At 45.8% G+C, this 14,308-nt stretch overlaps 1 protein-coding gene across 8 annotated transcripts in view; it reads left to right on the top strand.

Annotated features, from left to right (window-relative positions):
• Positions 1-13,961, top strand: part of LOC110489908 (protein dopey-1) — a 41,456-nt gene extending 27,495 nt beyond the window's left edge. For all 8 annotated transcript variants that reach the window (XM_036948609.1, XM_036948603.1, XM_036948594.1 and 5 more), the window contains 16 exons: positions 263-388; positions 523-657; positions 1,048-1,103; positions 3,021-3,125; positions 3,956-4,022; positions 4,388-4,532; positions 4,913-4,992; positions 5,575-5,684; positions 5,893-6,042; positions 6,163-6,224; positions 6,369-6,521; positions 6,713-6,849; positions 9,012-9,067; positions 9,452-9,616; positions 9,967-10,096; positions 13,178-13,961. In XM_036948609.1, the coding sequence (XP_036804504.1) occupies positions 263-388; positions 523-657; positions 1,048-1,103; positions 3,021-3,125; positions 3,956-4,022; positions 4,388-4,532; positions 4,913-4,992; positions 5,575-5,684; positions 5,893-6,042; positions 6,163-6,224; positions 6,369-6,521; positions 6,713-6,849; positions 9,012-9,067; positions 9,452-9,616; positions 9,967-10,096; positions 13,178-13,486 (1,986 nt within the window). In that variant the 3' untranslated portion in view covers positions 13,487-13,961. The remainder of the gene's footprint in view (positions 1-262; positions 389-522; positions 658-1,047; positions 1,104-3,020; positions 3,126-3,955; positions 4,023-4,387; positions 4,533-4,912; positions 4,993-5,574; positions 5,685-5,892; positions 6,043-6,162; positions 6,225-6,368; positions 6,522-6,712; positions 6,850-9,011; positions 9,068-9,451; positions 9,617-9,966; positions 10,097-13,177) is intronic.
• Positions 13,962-14,308: the final 347 nt, after the last annotated feature.

The raw sequence follows: 14,308 nt of genomic DNA on the forward strand, positions 1-14,308 counted from the left end.
AACTGCTTATGTTACTAGCTCTTAACTATATTGCTCCTAAGGACCCTACAGGGTGTGCAGACTTTTGTTTCAGTCCGGTACTCCTGATTTGAGGATTCGACTAAGCATCCGTTAGCGCTGGACTGGAACAAAAGCTTGCACTACATGTGGGTTTCCCCAGGACTCGCACATTGTTCAAGGAGAATGGACCGTCCACTTCCTGTTGGCCTGGTCTTATTTCTGGCACTGCATAGAGCGCTCAATCTTTCCTCTTTCTCCTCAGAACTTGCGTCAGCAGATCCTGGAACTGCTAGGCCCCATCTCCATGAACCACGGAGCCCACTTCATGGCAGCTATCGCCTACGTGTGGAACGAGAGGAAGCAGGTCAAGACCACTGCCGCTTACAAGGTAAGCTCCAGAAATCAACATGGCAGAAACCCTTACTAAACACGTACATTTTGTGTTATTAGTGTGGTTAATGGCGGTACGCAGAGGTCTCTTACCCTGCCTGTGTCCATGTTTGCGCACGTGTGTGTGTGTAGGTGATCCCCACTGCCAGTGAGGAGCAGTTGTTGTTGGTGGAGCTGGTGCGGTCGGTCAGCGCCATGCGTACCGAGACCGTGATGCAGACGGTCAAAGAGGTCCTGAAGCAGCCGCCGGCCATCGCCAAAGAGAAGGTTGGTGCTGCGGTCTCCCAATAGCCTGCAATCTAAACTGACATGCTCTGTTTTACCATTAAAATAAAGCAAATGAGTTTCCCAATACATACGCTTAGATCACACTGTGCTACTCTAACCTTGTTACAGTTTATGACTATATTTAAAGCTGCATGACTCCTAGCCTCCTGCTTCCATTAGTCCTAATTCACCCTAATGCAGGTCCTCTGTTACTATTACATTGGACAGATGCCATCTTATTGTTACAGTATATCAAAGTAAATTGGCAGCTTCCCTGCCACGGCCTCATTATTTTCTAATTAAATGTAGTTCTGTCCAGTGTTACCTCTTCCTCAACCCTCTCTCTCTCTCTCTCACTCGTCTTCCCTCTTTCTCACCGTCTCGCCGTAGAAGCATCTGTCTCTGGAGGTGTGCATGCTGCAGTTCTTCTATGCCTACGTTCAGAGGTGAGACCAACAGACCTCCACCTGTCTGTCAAGTGTGTTAAGCATAAGTAGCAAATACAGTGGGGCAAAAAAGTATTTAGTCAGCCACCAATTGTGCAAGTTCTCCCACTTAAAAAGATTAGAGAGGCCTGTAATTTTCATCATAGGTACACTTCAACTATGACAGACAAAATGAGAAAAACATTTCCAGAAAATCACATTGTAGGATTTTTAATGAATTTATTTGCAAGTTATGGTGGAAAATAAATATTTGGTCAATAACAAAAGAGGTCAAACGTTTTCACAAGGTTTTCACACACTGTTGCTGGTATTTTGGCCCATTCCTCCATGCAGATATCCTCTAGAGCAGTGATGTTTTGGGGCTGTTGCTGGGCAACACGGACTTTCAACTCCCTCCAAAGATTTTCTATGGGGTTGAGATCTGGAGACTGGCTAGGCCACTCCAGGACCTTGAAATGCTTCTTACGAAGCCACTCCTTCATTGCCCGGGCGGTGTGTTTGGGATCATTGTCATGCTGAAAGACCCAGCCACGTTTCATCTTCAATGCCCTTGCTGATGGAAGGAGGTTTTCACTCAAAATCTCACAATACATGGCCCCATTCATTCTTTCCTTTACACGGATCAGTCGTCCTGGTCCCTTTGCAGAAAAACAGCCCCAAAGCATGATGTTTCCACCCCCATGCTTCACAGTAGGTATGGTGTTCTTTGGATGCAACTCAGCATTCTTTGTCCTCCAAACACGACGAGTTGAGTTTTTACCAAAAAGTTCTATTTTGGGTTCATCTGACCATATGACATTCTCCCAATCTTCTTCTGGATCATCCAATTGCTCTCTAGCAAACTTCAGACGGGCCTGGATATGTACTGGCTTAAGCAGGGGGACACGTCTGGCACTGCAGGATTTGAGTCCCTGGCGACGTAGTGTGTTACTGATGGTAGGCTTTGTTACTTTGGTCCTAGCTCTCTGCAGGTCATTCACTAGGCCCCCCCGTGTGGTTCTGGGATTTTTGCTCACCGTTCTTGTGATCATTTTGACCCCACGGGGTGAGATCTTGCGTGGAGCCCCAGATCGTGGGAGATTATCAGTGGTCTTGTATGTCTTCCATTTCCTAATAATTGCTCCCACAGTTGATTTCTTCAAACCAAGCTGCTTACCTATTGCAGATTCATTTTTCCCAGCCTGGTGCAGGTCTACAATTTTGTTTCTGGTGTCCTTTGACAGCTCTTTGGTCTTGGCCATAGTGGAGTTTGGAGTGTGACTGTTTGAGGTTGTGGACAGGTGTCTTTTATACTGATAACAAGTTCAAACAGGTACCATTAATACAGGTAACGAGTGGAGGACAGAGGAGCCTCTTAAAGAAGAAATTACAGGTCTGTGAGAGCCAAAAATCTTGCTTGTTTGTAGGTGACCAAATACTTATTTCCCCCCATAATTTGCAAATAAATTCATTAAAAATCCTACAATGTGATTTTTCTGGAAATGTTTTTCTCATTTTGTCTGTCATAGTTGAAGTGTACCTATGATGAAAATTACTGGCCTCTCTCATCCTTTTAAGTGGGAGAACTTGCAAAATTGTTGGCTGACTAAATACTTTTTTGCCCCACTGCATATGTGATCCTAAGACGATCCATGCCTGGAAGAAGTGTACCATCTGAGTTTTCCCTCTTTGGTAGTTCAGTTCATGTGATGTCATGTTTAGTTTGACATTTTGTTATGTCAAGTGTGTTGAGCATGTAGAATAAAATCGAGTTCAATTCAGATAAAACCCCTGAATTTTGTTAGTCCAATTCATTGAGTTCTGTAGCTTTACTATTATTGTTACTAAACTGTCTATACAAGTGTCTTACTTAAATGAGTACTTGGCCCATCATTAGAACATTGTTTGTGACTGTGTCCTTCTTGTCTGTCTATGTAGAATCCCTGTGTCCAGTCTGGTGGACAGTTGGCCGTCTCTGCTGGCACTGCTGAAGGACTCGATACAGCTGGGGCTGCCTGCTCCTGGACAGTTCCTCATACTGGGGTTAGACCACACACACACACACACACACACCAGCTTCCGAGTGGTGCGGTGTTCTAAGCCAATGCATCTCAGTGCAAGAGGCATCACTACTGTCCTAGGTTCGAATCCAGGCTGTATCACATCTGGCTGTGATTGGGAGTCCCATAGGGTGCCACACAATTGGCCCTGTGTAATTCGGGTTTGGCCTGGGTAGACAGTCAATGTAAATAAGAATTTGTTCTTAACTGACTTGCCTAGTAAAGTCAAATAAAAACATTTAATAAAGTCATTTTCAATAAGGGGAATTAGACACAAGGATACATTTGAAGAAATAAGGCCCGAGGAGGTGGGGTTTATGGCCAATATACAGCGGCTAAGTGCTGTTCATGTGCATAACGTGGAGTGCCTGGACACACCCCTTAGCCGTGCTATATTGGCCATATACCACAAACCCCCAGGTGCCTTATTGATATTATAAACTGCTTGCCAAAGTAATTAGAGCAGCTGATATACCACAGCTGTCAGCCAGTCAGCATTCAGGGCTCGACCCACACAGTTTATAATTAGCTAATAATCAAGTCGGAGGAGGGAGAGTCTTGCAAGCTAGATTTGGCACTGTGCTGTATACGCCAATAACCAACGTGATGTTGTGAGCCTGTTGCTTGGAAGCTACACCCACAAAGGAGGAGAGCTCTGCGATTCCTTACTACTTTGTAGTTTTTGGTATAACTGCGCTTTACAACGCTCTCTGAGACATTGCCCTCTCTCACTTAAACCATCACTCTCTTCCCCTTATCTACCCTTTACATACGCAGCCACCAGACTAACCTATCCATCTGTCTCTTCCCCAGAGTTCTGAATGAGTTCATCCTCAAGAACCCAAACCTAGAGAGCAAAAAGGACCAGCGGGAGCTGCAGGTAAGCCTCAGTCCCATGCAAAAGGATTCACTATTCTTCTGTCTTTAAGATGACATAATTCACCATTCTTATCTTCTAGATAAGATCATATTAATCGAGGTAAAAGCCCCATCGAGGACCACTTAGGATTCAAGTGTTTTGAATAATACTTTTAAGTGTTGTCCCCTGGGAATACAATGTACCTATTGCTGAATATGTTTTTACCCAAATAAATACAATTCAATAGTTCCGTTCCATTATTTATCCCAGCATACCGATTAGATTGAAGCAGTGTATTGGGCATGCATTTTATTTAAGTGGTATGGTAGTATGGTTATTGTAATGAAGCCAGTATGATTATTCACTGTGTGTGTGTGTGTGTGCAGGATGTGACCCACAAGGTGGTGGAGGCCATCGGCACCATCGCAGGCTCCTCTCTGGAGCAGACCACCTGGCTGAGGAGGAACCTGGAGGTCAAGGCCTCACCACAGATCATGGTGGACGGGACTAGCCTGGAGCAAGACGTAGAGGGTAGGAGTGATGAGAGGACCCTGGCTGTTTGTGCTAGTTGTGTACAATACGTCAGCTCCGTGTTCATTGGGGCACCGGATTCTTATTGGACAAGTCCAGGGTAGTCCCTCCCTGTTTCAGTCCGTTTTCTTCCGTTTGGTCCCTAATGAACACAACCTTAATCGGGAATGTGCAGATTAGAGGTGTTTCTTGTGTGACTGAATGTATGGCTGTGTTTTCAATATCCACACTATCATACCACTTAGAATTACCCAATGTATTGGGAATGCATTCAAAGGGGTACATTGTTAGTGTGGATATTTGATCGTGCACACAAACAGCATGTGTCTGCATGTGTGTGTGCTGGGTATGATCTGTCACTAATGGTGTGTGTGTTTCAGATCTAATGCTCACAGTGATGGAGGCGTCCAGCTTTACTCCATCTGTGTACAGCGTTCACGCCCTCACACTGCTAGCGGAGGTAAAACACCCAGTGCACTGTCTGGCCGTCTGTCTGCCGGTCTGTGTCCGTCCGTCTGTGTATCCTCTCCACTCGCGGCTACCAACAGCCTTGCTTCTGCTATTAGGACCCACACACAGTCTACTCTCACTCAGCTGATTTACGATCAGCTCTCCCTCCCCCAGGCCCAACCTCAATCATTATTAGCAAAGCAATACATTCTTCCCTGGACACTGTTGCTGCTGAAGCCAGATAGAAACTGGAGGCTCTAAGTGTGCCTCTCTTGCTTTAGCAGGCAGTTAACCCACTGTTCCCAGGCCGTCATTGAAAATAAGAATTTGTTCTTAACTGACTTGCCTGGTTAAATAAAGGTAAAATAAATAAAAAAAATTAAAAAGTGTTATAAACAGACCTCCCTCTCCGTTGTTTAGGCTTATGTCACTCTCATGTGACCCGTTTACTCATTGCAGTGCATTGGTGTTTATTGGTCGGTTGATGTCTGCTGTAGTGCTAAGTCTTATGACTTTTTAGTGTAGTACGCTGTTGCCATGTATCCTATCTGAACAGTGCAGAGTATTGAGAGTAGTGATTGTGTGTTGTCAGGTGCTGGCCCATCTCCTAGACATGGTGTTCTACAGTGACGAGAAGGAGAGGGTGATCCCTCTACTGGTGAACATTATGCACTATGTCGTGCCCTACCTCCGCAACCACAGGTAAGGATGGACCAGCCAATACACTACACTCCTTCACTAGAGCCTAGAGCACGCCCAGGTCCTCAGTTAACACGAAATAACATGCCCATGGGATCTGCCAAGGAAACACTCCCAAGCTGTATAACTAGGGCCTAGTATTTCCTGGTCAGGTCATATCTGGGTCCTATCTCTAATGTGCAGTGTGTCTCTGTGGCCTCTCCCCTGGCAGTGCCCACAACGCCCCCAGCTACCGGGCGTGTATCCAGCTGCTGAGCAGCCTGAGTGGGTACCAGTACACCCGGCGGGCCTGGAAGAAAGAAGCCTTCGACCTTTTCATGGACCACACCTTTTTCCAGATGGATTCGTCCTGTGTCAGCCAGTGAGTTGAGCATTGTTGAGTGTGTGGAGGAGGGGAACGATGGGGCACGGGGATCGTGTAGTTTTGTTATGTGCTTCATATAATAGGATTCTATCTGAAGTCCTCTCCTGTATTTTCCAGTTGGAGAGCCATCATTGATCATCTTATGACCCACGACAAGACCACGTTTAGAGATCTTATGAGTAAGTATAATTGAGTAGCCTGGTTCTTCTAAATGAGCATTTCTGTGTGTATATCATTTCTGTGTATAGTTGTATGTGAGCTCTACAGGTAGATATTATATTGGAACTGTTATAGTATAGTAGTTAACGTGCGTCTTTCTGCAGCTCGTGTGGCGGTGGCTCAGAGCAGCTCTCTGAATCTGTTCTCTAACCGAGACGCAGAGCTGGAGCAGAGAGCAATGCTGCTCAAACGCCTAGCCTTCACCATCTACAGCAGCGAGGTGGACCAGTACCAGAAATACCTACCTGACATACAGGGTAAACGCACACATGCAGACAGCATACAGACAGGCATGCACACAAACACATACCCCTGCTTACCAACACACACACACACGCCTCTAAGAAATAAACACACACATCCTTCTGTTTTCAAATATTTACACACACACACACACACACACAGCGATGGAGTATTGACTTATGAGTGTGTGTGTTTCCCCTATCAGAGCGGCTGGTGGAGAGTCTGCGTCTGCCCCAGGTGCCCATCCTCCATGCCCAGGTGTTCCTGTTCTTCAGAGTTCTACTGCTGCGCATGTCTCCTCAACACCTCACCTCACTGTGGCCCACCATGATCACTGAACTGGTGAGAGACACTAGAGCACGCTACAAACATACACCACAAAAAAATGTACGCACTTAGTCACACACACACACACACACACACACACACACACACAAGCGACAACTGCCGATGAACAGCCGAATGAAGGCTTACGCCTGCTGTTTATAAATATTTCGATAGAATTTCCAAGATAATGTAGGCTTTTTCAATCAAGTATTGAGTATCTTGATTGGATAAGTAAGCCCCACTGTTATTCTTGCAATACTTTTTGATTGCTGAGTTGTGGTTGTCATCCCCTTTGTCTCAAACTACTGTACTATAGATCGTCGACCAAGATAATAGATTGTTATATATATAATTATCAAAATTCAGAAAAGAGACGTTAAATTCTAAAACCACCTAAAATGAAGCGATTCCCAAACCTTCCATAACAAAGCCATCACCTACAGAGAGATGAACCTGGAGAAGAGTCCCCTAAGCAAGCTGGTCCTGGGGCTCTGTTCACAAACACAAACACACCCCACAGAACCATTTGTACATTGTTACAACACTGTATATATACACTGCTCAAAAAAATAAAGGGGACTCTTAAACAACACAATGTAACTCCAAGTCAATCACACTTCTGTGAAATCAAACTGTCCACTTAGGAAGCAACACTGATTGACAATACATTTCACATGCTGTTGTGCAAATGGAATAGACAACAGGTGGAAATTATAGGCATTTAGCAAGACACCCCCAATAAAGGAGTGGTTCTGCAGGTGGTGACCACAGACCACTTCTCAGTTCCTATGCTTCCTGGCTGATGTTTTGGTCACTTTTGAATGCTGGCGGTGCTTTCACTCTAGTGGTAGCATGAGACAGAGTCTACAACCCACACAAGTGGCTCAGGTAGTGCAGCTCATCCAGGATGGCACATCAATGCGAGATGTGGCAAGAAGGTTCGCTGTGTCTGTCAGCGTAGTGTCCAGAGCATGGAGGCACTACCAGGAGACAGGCCAATACATCAGGAGATGTTGAGGAGGCCGTAGGAGGACAACAACCCAGCAGCAGGACCGCTACCTCCGCCTTTGTGCAAGGAGGAGCAGGAGGAGCACTGCCAGAGCCCTGCAAAATGACCTCCAGCAGGCCACAAATGTGCATGTGTCTGCTCAAACGGTCAGAAACAGACTCCATGAGGGTGGTATGAGGGCCCGACGTCCACAGGTGGGGGTTGTGCTTACAGCCCAACACCGTGCAGGACGTTTGGCATTGGCCAGAGAACACCAAGATTGGCAAATTCGCCACTGGCACCCTGTGCTCTTCACAGATGAAAGCAGGTTCACACTGAGCACATGTGACAGACGTGACAGTCTGGAAACGCCATGGAGAACGTTCTGCTGCCTGCAACATCCTCCAGCATGACCGGTTTGGTGGTGGGTCAGTCATGGTGTGGGGTGTCATTTCTTTGGTGGGCCGCACAGCCCTCCATGTGCTCGCCAGAGGTAGCCTGACTACCATTAGGTATCGAGATGAGATCCTCAGACCCCTTGTGAGACCATAGGCTGGTGCGGTTGGCCCTGGGTTCCTCCTAATGCAAGACAATGCTAGACCTCATGTGGCTGGAGTGTGTCAGCAGTTCCTGCAAGAGGAAGGCATTGATGCTATGGACTGGCCCGCCCGTTCCCCAGACCTGAATCCAATTGAGCACATCTGGGACATCATGTCTCGCTCCATCCACCAGGCTACGTTGCACCACAGACTGTCCAGGAGTTGGCGGATGCTTTAGTCCAGGTCTGGGAGGAGATCCCTCAGGAGACCATCCGCCACCTCATCAGGAGCATGCCCAGGCGTTGTAGGGAGGTCATACAGGCACGTGGAGGCCACACACACTACTGAGCTTCATTTTGACTTGTTTTAAGGACATTACATCAAAGTTGATCAGCCTGTAGTGTGGTTTTCCACTTTGATTTTGAGTGTGACTCCAAATCCAGACCTCCATGGGTTGATAAATTTGATTTCCATTGATAATGTTTGTGTGATTCTGTTGTCAGCACATTCAACTATGTAAAGAAAAAAGTATTCAAAAGATTATATTTAATTCATTCAGATCTAGGATGTGTTATTTTAGTGTTCCCTTTATTTTTTTGAGCAGTGTATAATCCTCCTATTTACTTACCTATGTGTTTCCTCCCTCTCAGGTTCAGGTCTTTTTACTCATGGAGCAGGAGCTTACTGCAGACGAGGACATGTCAAGGTAACTGTCAGTCCACCAAATGGGAGTGGACATTGATTAATACATGACAATGAGAGTGTGTGTTTTTCCTGCCATAGAAATGTGACTTGATGATGATGGATTGAATTTATCGAGTTTTCAGGTGCTCAACGCGCTTTAGATTGTATGGTGGGGGAAACATCCACTACCAATGTGTATCTTCAACCTGGGGGACTTTGTAGGGCTGGTTTCCTGGACACAGATTAAGAATAGACCTGAAATATAAAAGCATGTTCAATGGAGATTCTCATGTTCAATGGAGTCCAGGGCTAGGTTTCATCTGTGTCCAGGAAACGGGTCCGTACTGTCTTGAGTCTATGCTGTGTGTATGCATTGGTCATGTTTCCATCTGGGTTTGACCTGTAGGACGTCAGGTCCATCGGTGGCTGGCCTGGAGACCACCTACTCTGGAGGGAACGGTTTCTCCACCTCCTACAACAGCCAGCGCTGGCTCAATCTCTACCTGTCTGCCTGCAAACTGCTGGACCTGGCCCTGGCACTGCCCTCAGAGAGCCTGCCCCAGTTCCAGATGTATGTACTAACCCACTACTCCTGCCTGGGTTCATACACTCCCATGCAGTACATTTATCTGAAGACTGTAGTGCACACTGTACTGTTTCATTTATATTTTTTGGAAGGTATACAAGGTTCAAGCACATAGATTGTGTTTCATAACGCATTAAAGTATGTTGCAACACTTTTACCCAATGAGGTCCTCAAGCCTTTTCGCACTATCGTACTGAACGAAATCATTCAGTGATGGCTCATATATTTTCCTGTCACTTTGTCCTTTCCCTCATATATTGTGTGTTTTTTTGCTCAGATGTGTGAAAAGGTTTATGTGTGTGCAATGTTTGGGCGTTGGCTGTGTTCTTTCCCAGGTACCGCTGGGCCTTTATCCCCGAGGCATCTGATGACTCGGGTCTGGAGGTGAGACGACAGGGGACCCACCAGCGAGAGTTCAAACCCTATGTTGTCCGACTAGCCAAGCTGCTGAGGAAACGAGCCAAGGTAACTGCTCTGGTCTACCTTCAGAGCAATGTAATGCAAGGCTGGACAATGACCCACATTAGTAAATGTGACCAATGACCATGGTAACTTGAGCTATTACTGGCATTTGGGACAACTTACTGTACCCCTAAAGCCAGTAGTGTAAGAGCCTGGACACAGCAGGCTGAAAATCTTTTCTGAAGGATATCAGTGGGCGAACATCAGCTGCAGTCCACACGGTGTGTTCCAGGGGCCACCTGCCAGGTGGTCGAGAGTGGCAGGTGGCCCCTGGAACACACCGTGTGGACTGCAGCTGATGTTCGCCCACTGATATCCTTCAGAAAATATTTTCAGCCTGCTGTGTCCAGGCTCTTACACTACTTTCACGATTCAACATGTAGAATCTTGGAGGAGCGTCAGGAATAGCTTCACACCCTTGAGCCAATCAGAGCGCTAGGGCGCTTTCCCCACGTGACAACAAAAATGAAACTTGAGAAATGTAAATGTCAGCTGTAGCCTGAACAGTGTAAAAATGAATATGTTAGAAAAATTCTGGCAGACAATCCAGTCAGATAATGGCACACCAACAAAGCACATACACTACCGTTCAAAAGTTTGGGGTCACTTAGAAATGTCCTTGTTTTTTAAAGAAAAACACGTTTTTTTGTCCATTAAAATAACATCAAATTGATCAGAAATATAGTGTAGACATGGTTAGTGATTTGTATTTGACTATTGTAGCTGGAAACTGCAGATTTAAAATAAAAAATAATTGAATATCTACAGTACAAAGGCAGAGGCCCATTATCAGCAACCATCACTCCTGTGTTCCAATGGCACAATGTGTTAGCTAATCCAAGTTTTTTTATTTAAAAATCTAATTGATCATAAGAAAACCCGTTGGCAATTATGTTAGCACAGCTGAAAACTGTTGTCCTGATTAAAGACGCAATAAAACTGGTCTTCTTTAGACTAGTTGAGTATCTGGAGCATCAGCATTTGTGGATTCAAGGCTCAAAATGGCAAGAAATAAAGAACTTTCTTCTGAAACTCATCAATCTATTCTTGTTCTGAGAAATGAAGGCTATTCCATGTGAGAAGTTGGCAAGAACTGAAGATCTCGTGCAACGCTGTGTACTACTCCCTTCACAGAACAGCGCAACCTGGCTTTAACCAGAATAGAAAGAGGAGTTGGAGGCCCCGCTGCACAACTGAGCAAGAGGACAAGTACATTAGTGTCTAGTTTGAGAAACAGACGCCTCACAAGTCCTTAACTGGCAGCTTCATTAAATAGTACCCACAAAACACTTGTCTCAACGTCAACAGTGAAGAGGCGACTCTGGGATGCTGTCCTTTTAGTTTCCAGCTACAATAGTGATTTACAACATTAACAATGTCTACACTGTATTTCTGATCAATTTGGTATTTTAATGGACCAAAAATATTTGCTTTTCTTTCAAAATCAAGGCCATTTCTAAGTGACCCCAACTTTTGAACTGTAGTGTAAATATAATACACTGCTCAAAAAAATAAAGGGAACACTAAAATAACACATCCTAGATCTGAATGAATGAAATATTCTTATTAAATACCTTTTTCTTTACACAGTTGAATGTGCTGACAACAAAATCACACACAAATTATCAATGGAAATCAAATTTATCAACCCATGGAGGTCTGGATTTGGAGTCACACTCAAAATTAAAGTGGAAAACCACACTACAGGCTGATCAACTTTGATGTAATGTCCTTAAAACAAGTCAAAATGAGGTTCAGTAGTGTGTGTGTGGCCTCCACGTGCCTGTATGACCTCCCTACAACGCCTGGGCATGCTCCTGATGAGGTGGCGGGTGGTTTCCTGAGGGATCTCCTCCCAGACCTGGACTAAAGCATCCGCCAACTCCTGGACAGTCTGTGGTGCAATGTGGCATGGGTGGATGGAGCGAGACATGATGTCCCAGATGTGCTCAATTGGATTCCGGTCTGGGGAACGGGCAGGCCAGTCCATAGCATCAATGCTTTCCTCTTGCAGGAACTGCTGACACACTCCAGCCACATGAGGTCTAGCATTGTCTAGCATTGTCTTGCATTAGGAGGAACCCAGGGCCAACCGCACCAGCATATAGTCTCACAAGGGGTCTGAGGATCTCATCTTGGTACCTAATGGCAGTCAGGCTACCTCTGGCGAGCACATGGAGGGCTGTGCGGCCTCCCAAAGAAATGCCACCCCACACCATGACTGACCCACCACCAAACCGGTCATGCTGGAGGATGTTGCAGGCAGCAGAACGTTCTCCACGGCGTCTCCAGACTGTCACGTCTGTCTCATGTGCTCAGTGTGAACCTGCTTTCATCTGTGAAGAGCACAGGGCGCCAGTGGCAAATTTGCCAATCTTGGTGTTCTCTGGCAAATGTCAAACGTCCTCCTCGGGCCCTCATACCACCCTCATGGGGTCTGTTTCTGACTGTTTGAGCAGACACATGCACATTTGTGGCCTGCTGGAGGTAATTTTGCAAGGCTCTAGCAGTGCTCCTCCTGCTCCTCCTTGCACAAAGGCGGAGGTATTAGTCCTGCTGCTGAGTTGTTGCCCTCATACGGTCTCCGATGTACTGGCCTGTCTCCACACTACGCTGACAGACACAGCAAATCTTCTTGCCACAGCTCGCATTGATGTGTCATCCTGGATGAGCTGCACTACATGAGCCACTTGTGTGGGTTGTAGACTCCGTCTCATGCTACCACTAGAGTGAAAGCACCGCCAGCATTCAAAAGTGACCAAAACATCAGCCAGGAAGCATAGGAACTGAGAAGTGGTCTGTGGTCACCACCTGCAGAACCACTCCTTTATTGGGGGTGTCTTGCTAATTGCCTATAATTTCCACCTGTTGTCTATTCCATTTGCACAACAGCATGTGAAATTTATTGTCAATCAGTGTTGCTTCCTAAGTGGACAGTTTGATTTCACAGAAGTGTGATTGACTTGGAGTTACATTGTGTTTAAGTGTTCCCTTTATTTTTTGAGCAGTGTATATTCATAGCTGTATAAAGTCACAACTTTTTGCTCATTCTGCTGTCGTCTGTTTCCATCCATTCGTCCATAGAAGAACCCAGAGGAGGACTGTTCCCTGCGTACTCTGTCCTGGGAACGGGGCCACCTCACCCTGACACTCTACATGATCCGCAGCATGGAGCAGCTCCTCCCTTTCTTCAACCTGCTCAGTCAGGTGTTCAACAGTAAGGCCAGCAGCCGCAATGGCCCCACCCACACCACCGCCCCTAGCCACTCTGGCAACTCCTTCCCCAACAAGGAGGGCAAGCTGGAGAGCCAGAAAGTGTTCTGGAGCCGGGCACGGCAGAACATTGAGGAGATGGTGGAGAAAGACTTTCTAGAGGGCCTTATCAAGACGTGAATATGAGGGACAGAGGGAAATGTATTTTCCCAAGCGATATATATTAATAAAACTAATCTTGTATATAATGGAACATATTAGGGACATAAACCATGGGAACTAAAAATGAATGAAGTTTGTACATTTTTTTTCTCTTTTTTGTATTTATGACTGTATTTTACTTTTCAAAGGCTTTTAATTATTTGTATATACAGGGCAGCTGTGAAGACTGTCTTTGGCAGTTTGTGTATGCCCTCTGGGACAATGTGAAGATGCTGTGCAATTCTATATTGTTGTGACTTACTGAATTAAAGGCATCATGAGATCCACATGCCCTGTGTGTCTCGGTCTCACCATCACCATGGACAGACATGTTATTTGAAATGTTTAAAGCATCATAGAGTGGAAAGCTCTTAAAAGTCCAGTGCAGCTGTTTTTATCTCAATATCACATTTCTGTTTAGCAATTAAGTACCTTACTGTGATTGTTTTCAATTGCAGTACCCCTCTGGTGGTTGACCCGGGTTGGCTTTCTGAAAGCGCCACAAGAATGACCGGGGGATGTCCTGTTTGTTGATTGCCGTTGCGGTCCCCCTCTGGTGGTTTACCCTGGTAGGCTTTCTGCCAACGGAGCAGTCCACCACCAGAATGAGCAGCGGATGTCCGGATAGGGGTCGTCGTTCCGGACCCATCGTCTGGTCTTTCAGGCTGGTAGATCTGGGCAGATGTTAACAATGCACACACACTCACAAAATATATAATCACATTTCTACAGAAATGAATGGCGTTGTGGCACTAACTGATGGTTGTATGGGGGACTTGTTTGTGACTATCACTTCCTAAG

This window comes from Oncorhynchus mykiss, chromosome 2, assembly GCF_013265735.2.
Source record: "Oncorhynchus mykiss isolate Arlee chromosome 2, USDA_OmykA_1.1, whole genome shotgun sequence".
NCBI classification, from domain to species: domain Eukaryota; kingdom Metazoa; phylum Chordata; class Actinopteri; order Salmoniformes; family Salmonidae; genus Oncorhynchus; species Oncorhynchus mykiss.